Source organism: Aythya fuligula, chromosome 4 (genome assembly GCF_009819795.1).
Source record: "Aythya fuligula isolate bAytFul2 chromosome 4, bAytFul2.pri, whole genome shotgun sequence".
In the NCBI taxonomy this organism is placed as follows: Eukaryota; Metazoa; Chordata; class Aves; order Anseriformes; family Anatidae; genus Aythya; species Aythya fuligula.
Window position 1 is genome coordinate 13,092,834 of NC_045562.1, and position 21,416 is coordinate 13,114,249.

Sequence of the window (21,416 nt, forward strand, 5' to 3'; positions counted from 1 at the left end):
AAAATAATAAAAAAAGAAGGGAGCAAAGAAGCAGAAAGGCCTCGACCTACTAATATAAATGCTTAGTCTCTCTAGATGGATATTCAGGCTGCGTCTGAACCAAGGTGTGTGATTCCCTTTGCATTGCTGATATCAGCACTTGCCTGAACTGGAGGGCGATATGGGAAGAGGCAGGAGGGTGAGAGGGTTTGGGGTGTGTGCTGAGGGAGATTCCAGGTTTATGCCTTCGTAATCATGCTGTGAAGTAATGTGGAGGAGGGGGTCTTAAGAGCAGATGCTCAGCAATACATTGTCACCGGAGGAAGGAAAAGCCGAATGGGATTTTCCTGATGTATGTGGAAGCCTCTGGCAGTCACACTGGACATCTGTCTGCACTCTGCTCTGCATTAAGCAGTCTTGCCAATGCGGTTACGCTGGTTTGCAGCATAGGAAGGCATTGCACCACACCTTTAGGACTCACAGTTTGAGGACAGCTCTATTAGCAAATAATTTAAGGCCAAGGTAGCCAGTTTTACAGAGGATGAGGAAAGCTCGACCAGCAAAAGGCCCTCAGTTATTAGCCTCATTTAATTCATGATGGCATTGAGTTGGTTTAGTTTAGATATGGTTATGCCAGAAAGAGGTTTTTATGAAGCAAGCATTATTTTTGTTAAATGCAAATGCCAAAACTTATTCATCCCACCTTACTTTTATTGATACTCTTAACAGAAATATTTCGGATATATTCAGAAATATTTCGGTTTGCTGACTTGCTCCCCATGGAGACCTTGGGCAAAGGCTAACTCCTCCAACCGAAGTCCTCTCTCCTGGATGACACAGGAGTCCTACGTTAGTTCAGAACATTATTTAGAGCACCCAGTCTATTGCAGGGCCTGCAGGCTGGACTACCAACTCATCAGGTCAGGAGCTATGCCACGAAACCAGAGCAGGATTTGGTCCCCCATTGGGGGTGACTCTTCAAACTGTTACAGTAAAAATACTCGTCCTGCTTGGAAACAGTTAGGTAATGAGAAATCTGATCAGATTTGGTAAGTGTACAGCTCTAATGAAGTAACGTAGTGATGTCAGACCACCAGTGATGCTGAACAAATGTGCCATATGTCTGATTATTTACCTTTTCATCCTAAAATTTATGGGTGAAGGTTCACCAAACAGGAGCAAAAAGCTTTCATTTTGCTGTGAGTGCTTGTCTGCTATTTCGCTTTATGTAACAAGTTCCAGGTGAACAGGCAGAACGACTTTCACTTCTCTGTTATTGGACTGTTTTTTTAATAAATGCAACCAGATTTTAACACTTACATCATCACCACAAAGCACTGATCATTTATCATATCCCAGAGTGTCCCCTTTCGAAGGAACATAATCCAAAGAAGTCTGTGACCCAGTTTCTTAGCAGTGGGCATCGCGGTGCTCGGTAGCACAAGCGTAATTGCAGGGGCAAAGCTGCAGAGGGTTTGATTCACTGCAGAGTTCCCGTGCTGAGGGACTGGAATAACTGCTGAAATCAATACTGCTCTACCAGTGTACAAACAGAGCCTTGCCAGGGGGAGGATTTTTCCTTCCAAAAAAAAAAAAGTGTGCATGGATTTACTCACCTCGTCAGTAGTCCTTTTACTCGGATCAGTAATGGTTCTTGGCAGGGGCATAGCAGAGTCTACACTCTTGGCCTGCAGAAATTTATTAGGCTTTTTTTCTGTAAAGCTATCTGCCTGATTTGTTGTTGTTGTTGTTTCCCTTTTTTTTCTTTCCCCTATTTTCAGTGGAAACATCCTTGTGATTGTCACAGGCCATCCCATATCACTGCAGCTCACCGGTGAAATGGCAATAATTGCACCGCTTGCAGTATCACTGTCGGCCTCGCTGTCCCCAGTTGCCTTATGGCATGGTGTTGCTTTGCTTTGTAAGGCAGCTATGTGATAGCAGTTAAGAGGGCAGGGTGAGTAGCACTACAGTCGCATCAGATATAAACGTGCACTGGCTCTTCAGGTGTTAATGCGGTTCCAGGAGCAGAGCAGGAGTGCCTCAAAGTGAAACAAAGAGAAATCAAGGAGGAAGGAGGAGCAGGGAAAGCAGGAGAGAGCAAGGTCAAAATGCCACCAGCTGCCTTGGCAGCTTTTGGCAGTCTTGTTGAAAGCAAAGGACTGAACAGATCTTGAAAGTACTCTCCAAGTATTCCTAAATGGTAGAGGATGCTGAAAGTTGCTGGAGAAACAGATGAATGTTGGCTTCCTTGTTGTCATTTCCATTTCATTTTTGCTGATGAAAAGAAGACATTTATTGTCTTCTATACAAATGAGAGTTACACATGGGTTATAGCAGAGCTGTGGGGGTCTCCTGGCTGTCTTTCCAAAGCCTTTACTGTTACTAATCACTTTTTGCAAATAGATACATGTATGTTCAAGCAGAAGAGAAAGGGATGAAGCTGGATGTGATTTGTTAGATCAAACAAGTCTGAAGCTGTGGTTCTCTGTATCACACAGCGAAGAACAGATCTCATCAAGGTTAGTAAGAGGTAGTCATACGATATTCAAAGATGTGAGAGCCAGGGTTTTGCTTGGGGAGGCACATCAAGCCATGTAAACGACATTACCACCGTGGTATATCCATGCTCCAGCTGTGTTAGAAGTGGCCTGTGGAAGCCCCAGGGGCCTTCACCAAGCTCTCCACACTTGGTGGGACATGTGAAGACTGCAGTTGCAGGTGCCCGAGCAGAAGGGGTTGGAGGAAAAATGGTAACATCTGTGTGGGACAGAGATCCCAGAGTGAAAAGGGTGACCGTGGGGCACTTAACCCACTTTTTTTTTTTTTTTTTTTTAATCCCCTCTGTCTAAAGCATTTTTTGGAGTTAAATAAATTTCTAGTTTTGAATTTAATTTATTCTTGCTTGGAGACACGTGTTGGTGTTTTAATGTGCTTTATTCAGTTTTATCCTAAGTCAATTAGAAGCAGGTATAGCTCTGGTGTGTGTGCACAGAAGATGTGTGCATGTGTTGAATGTGCGTGTAACCACATGCAAGCAAGCAACTTTCTAAATACCAACCTGCGTGTCTGTCTGGGCATTTATAGGTTGCCAATTATTTTGCTATCACCACTAATGGAGAGATGTAAATACCCCTATAAATCCAGCTCGCTGCTTTGGCGGCTCTGCTGACAGACCAGTAAACAATTTCTATGCAGAGTGTGATTTTCTGCTTTAGGAATAGAGCCACTTAGAGTAGAACTCAGCGGTTTAGTGAGAAATGTCTAAAACGTTTACATAACCTATTTACATATGAATACAAACATTACAGGCTTTATATTAACAGCCCTTGTTGTTGCTCATTACTATGCATAGAAAAAGACATCAGCATTTCTAGTAGCATCTACAAAATTATAAATATGTGATAGAGTAATTACTGATTTGGAAATCCAAATTATATTAAAATGATTGTAGCATCTGTGTCTCCAAAAACCTCTCCATTTGTCAATTCTAATCTTTTATTGCTTAGGCAATAAACATGATTCTGAAGTCTGTTTACACAGTTCTTTATGAATCCCCCCCATCTTGAAATTTAAAAACTGGAGGAAGGAGAGATTTGAGATGGAGCCCACAGCTGTTTCTCTCACCTTTTCTTTCCCCAGCTACCTCAAAAATAGGAGACCTGGTGGCAGCCCCTTCAGATTTATCTAAGGCAGTCGGGAATTGTGAGGAAAATTGGGTTGGAGCTGATGAGATATCGCCTCCATGCTCTTCATGTTGATGCAGGAGATTCACTTCAGTAAATAATAGTAGTAACAGTATTTTTTTTTATCTGTGGATTTTAGAAGGCTTTGTGAGGAGGTCAGTATAATGCTTCCCATTTTCCAGGGGGAGAAAGGAAGGTACCAGAAGAAGAGCTGTCCCCAAGCTCACTCTACCTGGTAGCAAAACTCCCAGGAGAGTCTACACCGCTCCCTGCCTGGACTTCCAGTCCCTGGAAGAGGCTGCCCGAGGGAATTCATTCGTCACTCACTCAGCTGTGATCATTTGTAGCAGCGTCTCTTTCCAGGTTTTTCGTTCCTTTGGCTGGAATCCTGATTGGGGGAAGTCAACGGGAGGTGATTTGGCTGGAAATAGCGCGCTCACTAGTGACAGCGAGTGCCAATGTCATGGCTGCACTGATAAGCTGGGCATGGTCTCGCAGCGTCGTGCTGACCTTTAAAATGGTCTTTGAGAATAGGTCCTCATTCTTCATTCTGCCCGATGATGGAGAGTGAACACTTTTTCTGAAGGGGTATGTTTTTTATGGCGTATATTTCACAATTTAGCTGAGCCATCCTCCATTCACCTCTCGGCTTTAATAATGGTACTGCCTCCAGTTTTGATCCCTTTACACCTCCTGCTTACACCACACGGGGTCCTGAAGGCCTGTATTTGCATAGTAACAGTTCTGCAAGATGAAATGCTGCTGTATAAATAAAGCATTCATCACACCTGCAAGGGAGGTTTGAATAAAATCCTGCATAGTTTTACTGCATGAGCAATGAAAGATCAGAAATGACAAATGGGTTGACAAATGGTGTGCAGTGCATAAATAGCATTATTTATTTACTTGGTCATGTTGGAGTAAGTGAAATGAAACTCAGTGGCTTTTTTAGAGAGATTTTGGAGTATTCATAAAGACAGAGGCCACGGCATCAAGTGCCTGAGCCTTTGGTTATTACTTACAGGGTAAGTAGTCGTTAGCTGGGAAACCGAGGCATCACTTTCCTGGGCTGTGTGGTTCCAGGGAGTGACAGATACGAGGCTTGCCTGGGACAAAGGGGTTTTCTTACTTCACTATTTTAATATTATATTACTACTTTACTATGAATATTTAATATTTTAGGGTTTGCTCATCAATCTGTTCACAGTTAACTATTTCTCGGCAGTGTCTGCATGCCTGCATACACTAAATTCAGCATAATGAAGGGCACTGGCTGTTCATACACAATTTACAAAGCCTGGAGTGACACCAATGCTATTATGGGGAAGGAAGGCACAAGAAAAATCCCATCTTCTCAACATTTGAAAAATAATTGATTTTCCATAGATACGCTGAGAAAAAGAAGGAAGAATTGGGTGCCACCTGTGACTGAACATACTACTTTTGTCTATACTAAGAAAGAAAGTAAAACGTTGCCCCTATCCTATTTTTCTTCAGTCATCAGGGTTAGCAGTAGTGAGTACATGAAGAGTTTCTTTAGCCATGAAGCTAAGTCAAGATATCCTCACCTGAGACACCATTCGCCACTGTTCTTCACTTTTACTGGAAAAATACCTGGGAGGGGCAGGCTGCCGAATGGATTACTGAAGTCCTGCAGGATTTTAAGTCATCATAATTTTAATGACATTACATGGAACCGAATGTATCACTTTTTCCAATGCTGCTCTCACTCATACATAAATGGGTCAAATATTCACCAAGACAGATAGCAGCAGAGTCTTTATTCTAGCAGTCCAACTTTTGCCAGGAAGGTAGGATGGCATTTTCAGCCCCTATCAAAATGCTTCCTCAGTTACTCAGAAGAAGCGAAGCCCATTGCAAAGGGAAGAAGTTGGACTCTGCCCCCATAATGGTGTTGTGCTGGAGGATGCAAACTAAGGGTCGATGGCCATCCAGGGAATTAAATCCAACTTGCAGATACTGAACAAAACCTGCAACCGCTGAATTACTGCAAAGAGTAGGAACAAAGGAGGAGTGAGGGACAAGGTAAGGTCAAACGAATATGCTCGGTGTTATGGTCCTGGTGGGGTGCAGGACTTCAGAGATTTTTGTGATTTTTAAGCCTGCAAGGTGTCACATTATTAATTTGTGTGAGTTGAGACAAAGCCTGCTGGCTAACAAGAACAGGGGAAGTCTTGCTAGTCACAAGCAGGGCAGGTAGCTTGTCAGCCAGAGCAGTTCTCCTTCAGCTGATGCAAGGGGCCCACGTAATGAGGCTGCAGAAGGAAGGAGTCAGCTCTAAGGTGGCCCTCGGGGACTGTAGCTGTCACCTCTGCACCCTCTTGAGACAATCAAGGTTTTTTTATAAAAACACGTGTCCACAGGGCACGAGTAGAATTGGATGTGGCAGAAAGGTCCGGTAGCAGCTCTGTGGTGTCTGTCATCCAACACGGAGTTCACGAGGACCAAAAGCCAGTTGGCAAGTCACCCCTTGGCTGGGAAGCACTGCAGGAGCTATCAGATGTTCACAAGTCACTTTCTGGCTGTGGTGCAAGCGGTGCAGAGCTGCCCAGCTGTGGCTGCAGCTCAGCAAGGACCACCGCTTGTGTTTTATCCCTCACAGGGAAGAAATTTTCCCACGGCCTCACCAAAGCTTCCAAAATTTGTCAGAGCATCCATGGTCAGTTCAATGAACCTATTCATCCAGAGGGGCTGGGCAAGCCAGGGAGTATTTTCAGACAGATGTTTGCAATTTAAGCACTTTTTATTATTATTTGTAAAATACTGGGGCCAAATTTTCTCCCTCAAAACCAGGTCTTTTGGTAAATCGGAGCCGGTGAGCTGTTTGTGTGAGTGCAGGAGAACAAGAAAGCAAAATGAGTGTTTTAGGGAGGAGAATGTGGTACCTGGCTGATAATCCTCGAGAGAAGTTGGTCACGATTGCAATGTAGGGTAGCGACTTAAATTGGTAATTTGTAACTTAAAAATGCTTCTATTCAAGGGAGGTCTTGGGTGGACGGTCTGGGGAGTCTGTTCAGTGACATGGACTGCTAAAACTCTTCTTGTATGCGTTTTCTTAAGAGAGGAGTGCACTTGATTGCGGATGGCTTTCTTCTGGCAGGGCTGAAGCATTCATGGCCAAGCCCGTGGCATTGCTGGGTGCAGACCATAGCGTGCAGGTACAGCAGATCCCATAAGTTAACCCAGGCAAATATCAGAGGCTACAGCCCTCTGCACCTTGGTAGTGCCTAGGAGACGGAGCTAGCCCCACTCAAAGAGTTTTAATGCATAAAAATTTCATGTATGTGCTTAGCTTTTAAATGCAACGGGAAGGAATGAGGTGGAGGGAGCAGCCTTCTCTTGAGAAGCCCACTGCCAAATCTGAGAGCTTCACATGGCTGCAGCAGTGCAGCTCCTTGTCATAAAATGGAGGATTTTATTTGCTTTTATTAAGTAACAGACGCTTAATTAAGTTTCTCCTGAATGTAATAAAGTCATACAGCTGAATGTAGGTCAGTCCCAAGTAATTGTTTCACTGTTTTAGCAGCTGTTTAACTGATGCTCAAGTGTTAAATAAGAATGCTGGACTTTTATTTTAATTTTTTTTAAAAGGGGCTAAGTGGTCTCTTTCTCAGGGGACTGGGAGGTTAGCCTTGCCCCTTTGAACCTAATTAATCAACGGCGAGGCTTTCCCAGTGCTGGCTGTGGAATGCTCTTTAATTGCTCACTTGTGCAGTCATTTGTTTTGTTTAACCTGCGCCGGATTAAGCTCTGTTACAAAGGTCTTTGCTTCTGTAGTAGAACAACGCCAACAGCTCCAGCAACACAACAGCGAGCTCCCTGCCCGATTCCTGACACCAGGGAGGAGGAGAAGGGCAGCTCTACCTGCTCTACTACCAGCTCTACTTGCCTGTCCCTGGGTCCCCCGCATCACTTCCACCAGGGCTGTGGTGCCGGAGAGGTTCTCGGGGCCGAGCGCTTGGCAGAGCGAGCATCATGAGCTGTTAATAGAACCCAATAATTCTCCAGATATCTCGCACGCTATCTTTTCATTAAATGTGAAACTTTAGAGACGGAAACTTTAATGATTTTTGTGTGCGTGCGTGCGCGCGCGTGTGTAACACCGCGCGCTCCGCTGGGACCCCCTGGGGCAGCTCACATCTCCCAGCAGCTGTCGGGCAGCTCAAGTTCTTTCGCAAACTCCCAATCTCCCCAAATATTTCCTCCTTTTCTCAAGTCTGGAATTTCGCCCCTGAGTCAGAGGGTCTGTGAGAAGCGACGGCGGGATTCGGTGACAAAGTTCGGGCTGCCAAAAAATGAGGGCCAGAAGTAAGAGCTTTCACGTTAGCCAAGGGGAGAGCCAGGGCTGTGAATCTCCGGGCTGCAGTGGGACTCTGCTTTCACCTCCAGCCCTGCTGAGTTGTGTGGAGACAGTGCGCTCCTTGTAATGCTTGCCATTAGCATGCAGAAGAAAGCTAGATCATTTTAAGATGTTTCAAAAAAGGATGTTAAAATTTATCTTCCTTTTTATTAGATCCAGTGCACCAAGGCACCCAGTGGCTTTAGAAATGTAAGTAATGAAAGGCAGAGAACAAATGTGAACTATAGAAATGATTTATGGAGACATCTGATGAATTTATCCTGCATCTTTACCCTTTCATCCATCTCCCTGGACTTCAGCTAGTATGTCTGAGCAGCATCAGTCACGTTTTTTTTAAAGTTGTCTTGCGGGAGACATGCTCCATGCTCAGGAATGTGGTTTTCCCAGTTTCTGCCCCACCTAATACTGCTCTGCAATCCCAAGCAGGTTTTTTTTTGTTTTGTTTTGTTATTTTTTTTTTTCCACAGAGCTATCTGGGTTGGATTACCCAAGTGGTTAGGCACTCCATGACATAGCCCACTGTCTGCTGTCTGAAAAGTGCTTAATAGCCATGGGCTTTGCTGCTCTCCATGAGAACCACGGAGTCCCAGGCTATTTTCAAACAGCTGGGCCTTTCTGTAGCTACTCCAAGAACCAAACTCATTTGAAAAATTCAGCTCTGGTGGGAGGCAAAGCTGTTCTGGAAAACTTTGGCTTCTTCCAAGGAAGCTTTTTTATATATAGCAAGTTTAATTCCATGAGCATGGCGTTAGGCAGACTCTGCAGTACGAAATAGCCAGGACTCCACTAATACAGTATTTTCCTCATCTCTACAAAGAAGGCTTGAGGTTTCCCAGTAGCCCTATTACTCTCTTCCTAGTAGTTGCTGTCTTACTGATGTTCAGAAGCTGCTTTCCTAACAGATTTTGTCTTGGGGGAGTCTTTTTAGCCAAATCTGTGTGTATTTTAACCACCTAACTAAGGGCAAATAAAGTGTATGATGTGCAAGCAGTGTCCCTTTCGGGAGGGTGACAGGAGAGAATGGGGTAGGGAGAAAAGCTGGTGTGCATGTGGAGCTGAAAACTCCCCCAGGAAGGATGGGGAAGGACAGGCGGGGAGGGAATGGCGTGGTGGGAGGATAGAGGTGTGTGATCCCAGGCATCTGTCAGCTGTGTGTTGAGCACGACTGAGAATGCCCAGTGGATCTGCTGGGCCAATGCACTCCAAAATGCATCCCTTCACCTGCTCCCCCGTTTCTGCATGCACCCGCAGAAAGGTTGGTGCTATGTTTAGACACTGTGAGGAGCTTGACGATGGCAGTTTCAAGTAATACGTCTAAGATTAGGCTTTTTATTTATTTAATTAAAAAAAAAAAAAAGAAGTTTCCTTCTGTATATGCTTTGGCTAGGCAACACTGGGCTGGAAAGCGCATGAAGGTTTTGTGATGCTGTGCTCTCTCTAGAGCTTAGAATCAAAGTGCAGGCTGCCTTTATTCAAGCTTTGGGCTGGAGATCAAAGAGGCAGAGTTGGCTACGTTGGAATAAAAAAATAATCCCTTTTGAATATCAAAACCATACTTGGTTCATTTCAGGACTCTTTTTTTTTTTGAGAAAGTTTGGTTTGTTTCTGATTATTATTTTTACTGCTTTAGTGCCTGAGCCAGAGACTGGCCAAGACTTCTTTGCACAAGGTGCTGTACGAACTCAGGCTCTGTTAACAGATGCTGTATTAATAGTATATGACCCCGGCAGGCTGTTCCATTCATTAATACTGTCTTTTTGTCTGAACTGATTTAGCCGTGATGCTAAAGGCATAACCTGTCACGTGTTGATCCTATGACTCACTTGGTTGGGAAGCTCCCTATCGCAGCCTTCCCCCCACAAGGCTGAGGGGCATTTGCTTTCATAACTAGAAACCGTGGACCTTCACAAAAAATCACCTCGGTATCATGCCGTTGGCAAGAGTGATGAAGAGAGAGGTTGCTCTGGGTTTTAGAAACAGTGCTGCATCGATGCCTCCAGTTCACTCCTGAGTTCATCAGGGAGTTGCCCAGCGTTGACCTCCTGTGCTGTTTGGACGTATTCATTTTTGTTTCATTCAGACATTCAATTATTATGTCAAATTTGAGATGGAGTGCGGTACAAATGATTTTGGCCCAAAACCTTTCTTTAACCCTATTCACAGAGGTGAAAGGCTAATACATTAAACCTACCAGCCCATGAATACAGATTATTTTAGCCTGTTTAGAGACAGTGTTCGCTAATCTCGCTTCTTCCTGTTGCAGGAATCTGTCACTGGCCAGGAGGGAAGCGTTGGGTGCTGACAGTGAACTGCAGCATCACGTTTGTTACAGGCTGTGTAATTCCTTCCTTGTACTGCAAGGAAATGTGACAATTATTGAGTGGGGATGCAGTGGAAGTAATACAAGATTTTCCCTTCCCTTTTTAAGAACAGGACTAAGTACCTTTTGTATCAGCTGTTATTAATATATTTAAAAGGTGTCTAAATGTTCCGATTTGCCTTCAGGATGACTGGCTTCTGAGGAGAGGAGAGGTGGAGTGTAGCAGCAGCTTTTGAGAATGACAGGAAAAGAAAATCAAGTCTTTTTATTGATGCCTGGGAAGGTGAAGCGCATCACACATGAGCCACCTCTCCTCTCTGCCCTGAAATGTGTGGTCCTGACCCAAGCTCTGGCTGTTCCCACTGCAGTAGCCAAGGCTGTTGCTGCCTGCAGCATGAATTAGCAGCCCTCCAGCAGGCTGAGCATGCACAGGGGCAGCATTGCCTGGCACAGCGAAGATGGTAGGCTTGTGAGCACATCCCAATGTCTTGCACAGACATGGGAAAAAGTCCTGGGCATCAGGAGCTGTCAGCACCAGCTGCAGGCTGGGACCTCCACCCACCAAGGTGGGCTGCTCTGTGAGTGTGAGGCTCCTTGGTGTCTGCCATAGCATCACCTCTTTTTTTGGGCCACCTCCCTGTGCTGCAGATACAGGGGATGAGTAGGTAATGGTAGTCTGCTCTGAATGCATTTCAGAGCTCTCGTGGAGGAAATAACCCTTTACCTGTTGCTCTGGCTATCCCAGCTCCTGATGGCAGCGCTGAGGAAGCAGAAAAAAAAAGGGGCTTTAGCTTGCATTGGCTTGCGTTAAAATGGCAATGAAGACAAAGTAGGGTGGAGTGCCAGCTGAAATCCAGCCCAGACCTCCTCTAGCCTTTAATTTGACCTCCTAACCCAAATTAAAAGCCAGACTGTTTTCTGTTCACAGTTATTTTAACTAGTGTTAACTCTGGCTAAACCACTGAGCATTTTATGGGTTGGTTTGTTTTAGGTGTTTACTCTCCTCTCCAGATATCCTGCCAGTGTTTTGTAAAGTGGATTTTTATTAGGGTGCTACAGGAGTTTATGGAGTTGGAAGAAGTAAAGTACCTGTAAAAGGGGAGATGTAGTCCTTTAAAAGATGAGCTTTACAGCCTGAAGGCTTGCCTGGTTTTGTTTTCAGCCCTACAAATGCATACAAGAAAAGGCGATAGCATTGCAAACCTGCTTGTGTCCTGAGCTCCTCGCTGCTGGAGCAACACTGGGACTACTTCAGAGTGCTCAGTGCAGTTTTTCTCCATGCTAACCCAAACCTTTTTTTCCAAACACACCGGATTGCTTGGACAGGCTGTCGTTTTGTCGTTTCTGACCTAATGACGAGTGTTTCTTGCAACAGGCAAGTTCGGGTTCCCCGTTGCCACAGGTTGGCTGTAGCCGGGCACATTAGTACAAGGCACTTGTCAGGCTTTCCTCTTGAGGTGCTTGTTGCTTGCCTTTGGGGATGTGAGGGAGAAAAGTTAACGCACACAAGGGTGCAGCACGAAAGAGAAAGCTTTTGTTGCCTCTGGGGACTATCCTTTGGAGGCTGGGTGACAAATCCGTGCTGTCCCCACTGGCAGGTGTTGCCCCAGACCTCAACCTCCTGAGCTGAGGAATCCCTGGCATTGGAGCAGATGCAGCATGTCAAGGGGTGCCCTGGATTGCTCTTAAATCTGTTAAATCTTGTGAATTTGCTGTTAAATGTTTCTTGTTAAAATTTAAGGGCCTTATCAATGAGTTGAAACGGCTTAATTACATTTTTTTTTCTCCTTTTTTTCTTTTTTTTCCTATGTAAAACTGGTATTAAATTATTTCCAGGACCTGTTTTCCATCTTGCTCCCAGGCTCTCCTTCATACATCTAGGCAGTCCCCTCGGTGACCTTTACTGCTCAAATTCAGGTTGGCTCCGCAGGCTTTTTCTGCTGTTTGCCTGGCTCGGGTTTTGGTGTGGTTTCAGTGGTTTGTTTTTCTTCAGTCTTGCTTTGCTTAATATAAAATAATAATCAGAGGAATGAAATGGGTCTAAGCTATAGGGAGAGGAATCTATTTCAAATAAAACATCGTAAGATTTTACAATAACCATAGCGGTTTAAATGCATCTCGTTGGCGTGCTTCCACGGAGCCGCTTGGTGTGGCTGCAATTAGAGTGCTCGGTGCCTCTCTCTCTATTAGTTTGATCACATAAGAAGCAGCCTCGCTGACAGCTCGGGCACCTGGATAGATAATTAAAACCCGTCAATAAAACAACAAAATGCAGCGTGCAGCGGGACTCGTCTGTGCTAGCATTAAACACCACAGATAATTACACCGCACAGCAGAGGTTGGAGAGCCAGCTTCTCCATGCTCCGAGAGATCAATAAAAAAGACCAATTCGTAATGAAGAGAATGTTACAGGAACTGGATTTTCATCTCCCTGTCATTAGGTCCTTTGCTTTTAAGGTTTTGCAGAGGCAGGGAAAGGTTCTGTTGAGGAATTCTTTGTTTTTGAAAGCTACACATGCGGAGGATTTGGCTTTGCTTTTGTGCAGAACGTTATTGAAAGCAAATGTGGGGAACCAGAGGCTTTTCCCAGGGCTTGTGGTTCTCTTCTCCCCCTCCACACTCCGCTGCCTCCTTTCCTTTTCTTTTTTCCTTTCCTTTTTTTTTTTTTTTTTCTCTTTAATTTTTCCTCTTATTTGCAAGCCATCGTGTTGCCTCCACTTAGACTCCTCTTATCAGGGAATTTTCTCTTTGCTTCCTGTTTACTTTCTCCAGGGTATTATTATCTTTTTTTTTTTTTTTTCTTTTTGGCCCTTCCTAAAGGGTTGATTTGGAAATATCACATATTGACAGGGAAGAACACACTCCTGGATGATTTATTCACCATGACAGGCTTTTTCTTTAAGCAGTCATCCAGAGAGAAGATTTTCGTGTTTCAGAGAAGGAAAAGGATGTCTTGCAGCGTTGCCATGAAGGATAATGAATTAAGTCTGTCTCTTACTGTAAAACCATTAGAAAAGTATAATAGACCTTGAGAAACAGGCTTGGATATTGATGTCTTGGCTATATTAGCATGTCTAGTCACATGATGGCTTCCTCGTCTTTACATAAAAAATAGCCCATATGAAATAGGTGTTTCAGCTGAGGGAAGGGGGAAAGAATATCTTTGGGTTTTGGTGACTAGTGCTAATGAACACAGATGAGCTGGCTCGGTGGGCACACGTAGGCATTAAGAATTGCCTTGTGCTACAGGAGAAGGAGGGTAGAATGAGTTACAAGCAGGGTTTGGCAACAGCAGTAAAGGAAATGGCAGCTCAGGGCTTTCCAGTTTAAAGCCAGGTTCATGGCCGTGTGGCCTGCAATTTTCCGTGCTGTGTTTAAGACCCCTCCTGCAATAGCCTAATTCTCGTTCTTCCTGTCTTTAAAAGCTAGTGCAAATAGTGTAAAAGCGCCCTGAAGTTGTAGGCCAATAAACATTTTAACTATTAAAAGCACATATTAAGAGCTGAGCTATGTGTGGGTGAGATCAGGCATTTCAGAGCTGTGGATTAGGAGTGGGCATTTCAGTGCCGGGGTCAGGAAGGCGACTACAGTGGCTCCAGGAAAATCCATCTTCTGAGCAAGACACAGCTCTGAAACCACCAGGGCCGTGAGAGCTGGTTAAGAGATAGAGGCTAAGCACCTGAAAGGTGTTTGAGACCCTACTCAGCGGCTTTGAGGTCTGATAAGCTGCATCCTTGCTTTCCCCCTGGTTTCAGAGGGAGGTGGGTGATGTCCCCACTTGGAGTGGCTTCCAGCACACCCCGTTCACAGGAGCTCCCGGCCACACCAAGGGTTGCTCCACCTCCGAAGAATGCCTCTGAGGGATAAGGACCAGGAGGAAGACCGTGTGTTGAGGATGAAATGGACAATTGGATCTCAAAGCTTTTTGCAGCCCTGTGCAAAGATTTCTGCCTGCTCTTCTCCCAGGTCCCTAGCTCTGTGGAGGCTGCCCCCGTGGTTTTTGGCACTTGCTTTTCTTTTCTGGGGCGAATGACCCATCTGCCTGGGCGGGGGGAGCTGGAAGGCTTACTGCTAATGTGCCTGTGATGATTAGTGCTGAAAGGCTTCTCTTTGGGATTGATCTTTTATTTTGTGCTGTCTTTGCATTTTTTTTTTATTTTTTTTTCTGGCAAACACAACACCCCAGACATGTCTAGCCTGATGCTGTTGACATGTCTGTGCTATTAAAGTTTCTGGAAAGGCCTAAAATAAACATCACCTGCCAAACTATTCTTCCTTTCTTTCTTTCTGGTTTGGTAAATATATCAACAATGTCAGCATTGGAAAAAATCAAAGATGTCAGACCAGGAATAAGCAGCTGTTTATGTCTTAAAGTGCTTCTCCCTTACTATCATAAGATGACCTTGTCACTTAAAAATCATAAAAATGTTGCTAGGGAGAAGGAATGGAAGTATGCTGAAGGGAAATTAAGTTTTTATTGTTGTTGTTTTTTCTTTTCTTTCTTTTTTTTTTTAAAAAAAAAAGTCTGAATTGAGAGTTGCAAACAGAGTTGAGCCCCGAAGCTGGTTCTGAACTCAAATGTTTCCTTCAATCCCACTGTCGTAAATGGAAAACAAATACCACATGAATTATTATTGTTTCACATTAAACTCCTGAAATTCATTTTCCAGTGAACAGGAAGAAGTTCTGCAAAAATAATCCTGATTTTCTGTTACAGTTGTACTGGATCAACACCTCTTTTCTAGGATAAACATTTTTCCGTATCTGAAAGACAGAACAGCTACCTTGATAAGAGGAAATCAGTATAGTTGCAAAAATAACAAAGCTACTCTTCTTTTTTTGTTAGTTGGACAGTTTATGTACTTTCCAGGAGATTGCTTTTCTCTCCAAAACATGTATGTAAATAATATGAACTTTGGTTTCTCAGATGCTGGGTGCCTCAGGCTGTTTTTTAGGAGGGTTTGGGGCATTCTTTTTTCCTGAGCATACGGCATTCAGTCTCACAAGTTGGGGTGAAAATGGAGATCTCAGGTTATGCTTTATTTTCAGATCTTGTTAGGCACCTGTACCTTTGCAAAGTAGATTTGTTTGAAGGAGCCGATGAATCAGCACTAGAAATAAGAGGTGCTCATGAAAAGGCAGTAGGAAGAGGTATAGATGGATGTGGAGAAGGGTGACTGTGGTTTCCTGGAATATTGTTATCCTAGAGCCAGTGATGCAAGCAGATCCTGCCCTGTTGGAGGGGGATCGAGCAAGATGTGGAGCTGCTTTTTTGCGGTGTAATGCAGGGGGATGCTGACCCCTTTCCACAGCTGGCTAGCTTCAGTGGGCTCCACAAAAACACGCACAGGGTGCCACTTAGGGCAGCCCTCTTTGCAGCAGAGACATATCCCTACCAGAAGCTGGATGGCGCCCAACTCATTAGATGCGTAGCAGGCAGCAGGCCACCAAGGGCTCTTGCCATGGTAATGATTTTTTGCAATTACTGACTTGGGCAGAATTCGAAGGTAGAGGTGAAAGGTGGCATATCCCTGAGTTATCTTTTCCCTGGCTGCAGTTGCCCTAATTCGTCTCAGCAAATAAAAGGAGCCTGCTTTGCCATTAGCACCAAGAAATCACAAGAAATCAGTGTAAAATACCGTGATTTAGAAGGAAAAGCTAGTGCTGCTCGTGGGCTGGTTTGCTGGAAAAAGAATAAGGTACAATTACATGTTTTTCCTTCCCTTTTCAAGGCTTCAGATGCATCTTCTTTTACGCATCTCCTTTTCTAAGTCACCTCTTGTGTGTCACTTAGTGTCATCTGGGCCTTTAATCTGTCTGGAATGAAAAATGACAAAACCAAAGAGACCAAGAAGCTGTTATAAAAGTGGAAAAAAGTAGGAGCAAAACCACGGCAACCGAAGTTTTACCGATGAGTGTTTCTTACCTCTTCCTTGCCTTAAAATTTTTGTAGGCTGATGTCTGACAGTAATAGTTGGTTGAATGGGTATTTTTTTTTTTCTGACATTTTTAGACCAAATTGCCTTCTTCCTTTAAGCATGCTGGAGTGAAAACCTGCAGGTTTCATCTTGAGGTCTTAAAAAGAAACTCAAAATGCCAAGTACAGGGCACAGTTTTGCTGCTGGTATGAAATGTACCGAAATATGTGTGGGAAAGATTTTATTTATTGTTTTTATGAGCCCTTCTTTGAAAGTTATGTGAGGTACTGATACCACTTAGTATTTCAGATTTTGTTTGGGAGTTTTTCATTTTGTTTTCAGTTGTTTTTCCCCAGGTGGCACTGACAATTTGATCTCACCTTCTTCTGACGTTTCTGTGCTTGGTAGGCAAGTGTTTTGCCATCCTCTATGTAGGGAACTGCTAATGTACAGGGAGGCTGCAGCACTTGGTAGCATAAGGGGAAAAAGCCCATCCTAGCAACCCGCGTTCCCCATTCACCTCTTATATTGTGGTGATATTCCAGAACACAGCACACCTCGGGGGATATTAAAGCTGGTGTTAGCAGCCTGAAGCAGTTGGGCTTATAACCCAGGCTTTCAAACATTGGTTACGAACCTGGAGCTTTCTAGATTGCGTGTTTTTGCTTCTGTTTTTTGCATTCAAAATGCTGGTTCCAAGTTCTTGCTGCCTTGAAAGCATGAAAAAGAAATGACTTTAGAGAAAGGCTTGGCTATTCAAAGCAAATGCTTCTTTACAGACAGAAAAACAAGAAAACATATGCAGATGAGCCCTAAATGTGTCTGTTCTTGCTTCCTTCCTTGTTCCTCCCCCCTTTCAAAATCCTAATAATTTTGGATCCTGACTCAGGATTTTGAAATGTCTCTTTGATCCATTGCTCTTGTATTCTATGTAACATGACCAGGGTTGTCCCTACTGCCAGCGAAACTATTGATTAGGCTGGTGCAATTGCTTTTTGAAAGGCACATTGAGCCCAGTAAAGGATTTTTGTTGAAAGTGAAGTTTTGGATGATGTTCAGTGCCTCTCCTGGAAGGCTGCCCACTCACACAGTCCAAACTACCTGTGATATCCCAGCCAAGCCACCTGTCTGGTAGTAGTGAGGGTAAGGACAACAAAGTCATCCTTTCTTTTAATAAAATTATGTTTCTGTGTGTATGATAAAACTAGTCACTTGCTGTGATAACTGGCTTCTTTCAACAAGAAAACATGAAAACATCCCAGCCCTCTGGATTATCTGTTATCCAGCAAAAGAGCCTGATGAGCAAGCGTATCAGCTCTTATTAATCTTTCCGTAAAATTAAAGAAATTATGGAGCTTAAGGCAGTGACTAATGAATCAATTTTAATTTATGGGCTCAAATAAAATCCTCATTAAGCCTGACAAACTATAGCCTCAGGTAAACACAAAGCATTTCCACTGCAGAGCTAAATGTGTTCTGTGCTGTATGTTGTGGCTTCTGCCAGAAGAGCAGTGGGGTCAGAGGTCCCGTGTCACATCAGAGGAGGCAGCATCTTAGAGAAAGTAAATGTAGTGGTCTAGCCCTTAGGAGATCTCTTTCTGGCATGCAAAAGGATAAAAAATCAAAGACTAATTCTATTTATTTCTGTCTCCTGTTTGTTAAAAAAAAAAAAAAAAAGTGAAGGAATTTTCTCCATGGGATTGCTGTTTCCTGAATCCCCCAAATACTTGAAAGTTGTACACAGAAGTGCTTGTATTTGCTGCATCCCTCAAATACTTGAAACTTGTACACAGAAGTGCTTGTACCATGACAACAGAAGCAAATGTGGGTGTTCACACACACACACACACACAAATCAATCACCTGTAACTGTGAGCCATATGTGCTGCAGGGTTGGTATCTTTCAGGGCCCAGCCTGGGTGTGCTTTTCACCTGAAAGACAAGTGCTGCAATAGGAATGGTTGCTGCGTGTAGGGGAACAGTAAGACCTTCACTGAGAATAATGTTTGCTTTCAGAAGAAAACATACCACCTCAGAAAATGCATCCATTCTGGGCAGAATGATTGAAGAAAACTTAGCCATTTACAGATAATACAAGCGTATTGGCTATGTATGAAAAAATACTATTTTCACAGAATCACAGAATATCCCGAGTTGGAAGGGACCCACAAGGACAATCAAGTCCAACCCCTGGCACCACTCAGGTCTACCCCAAAATTCAGAGCTATGACTAAGAGCACAGTCCCAACACTCCTTAAACTCCCACAGGCTCGGTGCCGTGACTGTGTCCCTGGGGAGCCTGTTGCAGTGCGCGACAGCCCTCTCAGTGAAGAACCTCTTCCTGCTGTCCAGCCTGACCCTCCCCTGTCACAGCCTGACCCCATTCCCTCGGGTCCTGTCACTGGATAGCACTACAGAGAACAGATCTGCGCCTGCCCCTCCACTGCCCCTTGTGAGGAAGCTGTAGGCCGCCATGAGGCCTCCCCTCAGCCTCCTCTTTCCAGGCTGAGCAGGCCCAGTGCCCTCAGCCGCTCCTCCTACGTCTTCCCCTCTAGGCCCTTTGACATCTTCGTAGCCCTCATGGTCAGCTTGCCGGCAACCACAGCCCCAGACCCCTCTCTGCAGGGCTGCTCTCCAGCATCTCGTCACCCAGTCTGTACATGTAGCCAGGGTTGCCCTGTCCCACGTGCAAGACCCGGCACTTGCTCTTGTTAAACTCCATGCGGTTGGTGATCGCCCAGCTCTCCAATCTGTCCAGATCTCTCTGCAGAGATTTCTAGACAGCGTATTTGGTGAATAGTTCTTTTTCCTCTCAGTGTTACTGTTTCCAGTCTTTGCTTTGCATTAAACAACATTATTCAAGATGATTATTTTTGTGGAAACATTTTATAAATATTTTGTAAAATCTATTTATTGTGCCTGCTGTAAAATATACAGTGATTATTTTTGCCACAAATGTTGTTGCTTTAGCTTTTACATTTCATTTAGTTGTGACATTGATATTTAAGGCTAATTTCAAGAACTAGAGGGCCACACACCCATATTCGTTATTTATAAATCTTCCTCTCAACTTGTTCTGAAAAAAATAGCTCCTGGTGCTGTAAGAACTGCTTGGAGGGGAAGGGGCTTTGCCACTGTTCATCTCCCCTTTTGGGAAAAAAAAAAAAAAAAAAAAAAAAAAAAGAAAAAAAGCCTCTTTATTATGTGTACAGGCAAAGCATTATCTTATGGGTATGAATTAGCTGGAATTTAGACAGCATGCAAGAAAATGGCTGCCTAAAGAGCGGTGATAAGCTGATGGGGACGTGTGTCAGTGTTTGCCATCAGCCTTTGTGTGGGAGCTTCCTGAGCTGATGCTGAAGTCCCAGTTTCTGCATCTTCACCCCTGCTGGTGCTGTGCCAGAAGATGTGCCAGACCTGTCCTTCTGCCCAGGCTGTTTTCTGACTCTCTTCTTTTGCTTTTCAGATGCAGTAATCGGACCCAATGTGCAGTTGTGGCTGGCCCTGATGTGTTTCCAGACCCTTGCCCTGGGACATATAAATACCTAGAAGTTCAGTACGAATGTGTCCCTTACAGTATGTATCTTGATATATTTGCATTTGTTTCTTTAATGGAGAACTGATTTATTGTGGAGATTGGGCCAGCCTTGAGCTTGTCTCTTCTTGCCTGAGGACAAATAAACACTCAATGACAAACTATGTGCATCATATGAGACTGAGGTGATAAGATATGAAAAATTGTCCTCTGTGCAAGGTTTGTGCTTAGGTTAAAAATATCCTAATAGTACCCCATGTTTGCCTTGTTATGCAGCGTTACAGTTATGTGTCACCTTTTTGGAAAACATTTGTAAAGCTCCATTAGTGAATACGTATACATAGTGAATGCATATACCGTAGGAATAAAACATTATTGCTAGCTTATAGCTTCTCTTTCCAGAACTTTATGCTTGTCATTGAATAGCAGTGCACTTCCTTTTAGTGTCCTTTTAATTGGTGACATTTGATAAGTGCCTTAAATACAGTATTGTAACAGCAAGGAGATAGAAAGCTTATGTTTTGGGAAGCGTGATGTTTGATGGTAGAAACTACTAATTTGTAAGCTTCAAAAATTATGAAGGCAAATTGCATACTTGCCATTTAGCCTGAATTTTTGAGGGCGGAAAGACAGTCATCTGGGATTACAGCAAGACAGGCTGAATGGGAAATGTCAGAGTTGCAAAAAGTTAAGTGTACCTCAGAATTTGCTTTCCGTGGAAAGCAAATCTGTTAGATGCACTTATGGTCATACTGTCAGAAATGGCATACCTCAAAAAGAAGTAAGACCGGTAATACCAGGAGTGTACTTTTTTATTAGCAGTTGTAAAGAGCTGAGCAGTGAATAACAGCGCTATTTCTAGGTTTTCTGTTTGCGAAGGCCAAAACCCAAAGCTCATAGTATACCTCTCAAAATAAGAAGACAGACTCAGGAATGGGTGCTTTTAGGCCACAGAATTTTGTTGAGAGAGTATCGGGAGACTTCAATGTGCCGAAACTTAAGATTCAGCTGGAGGACTAAGAGCATCGTTGTTGCAAACAGGCACTGCACCATTGCCTCAAGCACGGGCTGCAGGAGGGCAGACATGGCTGAGGGACACCGGGCAGGCTGTCTGGAGGGGAAGCGATAACCTCGCAGTTCCTCGTGTGGTAGGTGACCGCCTGCCTGCCGCTGTGACATGGAAAGGTTGCAAGGGGTTTCATTTGTTGTGAGGCAGTTGGAAACCTCAAAGTGAGGGCTGCAGCTGAGACCTCGTCTCTGAGCAGAAGGATCTCTCTTCACTGAGGGACTCTGTGTGTCTCTGCCTTCGGGCGAAGGGGGGGGGGGTGCTCAGCGGGTCTGTATTTGATTTTTCTACACAAAAATGTGCAGCTTCTAAATACGGTGATGGAATATTTTTTATGGGGTGAGCTATTAAACCCATGGGAAGCGTGACATTAAGGGCTTAAGGTCTGCCCTAGCAAATGACTGGTTTGAAGGTATTCCACTCTAAATGAGGTCTTTCATTGTACAAACAACGCTGTGCGTAGGGAGGGTGAGGGGGGATAGGTTTCTACTTATCATAGCAGGTTGTATTTCCTTATGATTTGTGATTTGC

General features: G+C 44.1%; 1 protein-coding gene across 16 annotated transcripts in view; it reads left to right on the forward strand.

The window, feature by feature from the left end:
* Window positions 1-21,416, forward strand: part of ADGRL3 (adhesion G protein-coupled receptor L3) — a 509,872-nt gene that overhangs the window by 278,247 nt on the left and 210,209 nt on the right. For all 16 annotated transcript variants that reach the window (XM_032186442.1, XM_032186447.1, XM_032186430.1 and 13 more), the window contains exon 5: window positions 19,751-19,860. In XM_032186442.1, coding sequence (XP_032042333.1) covers window positions 19,751-19,860 — 110 coding nt within the window. The remainder of the gene's footprint in view (window positions 1-19,750; window positions 19,861-21,416) is intronic.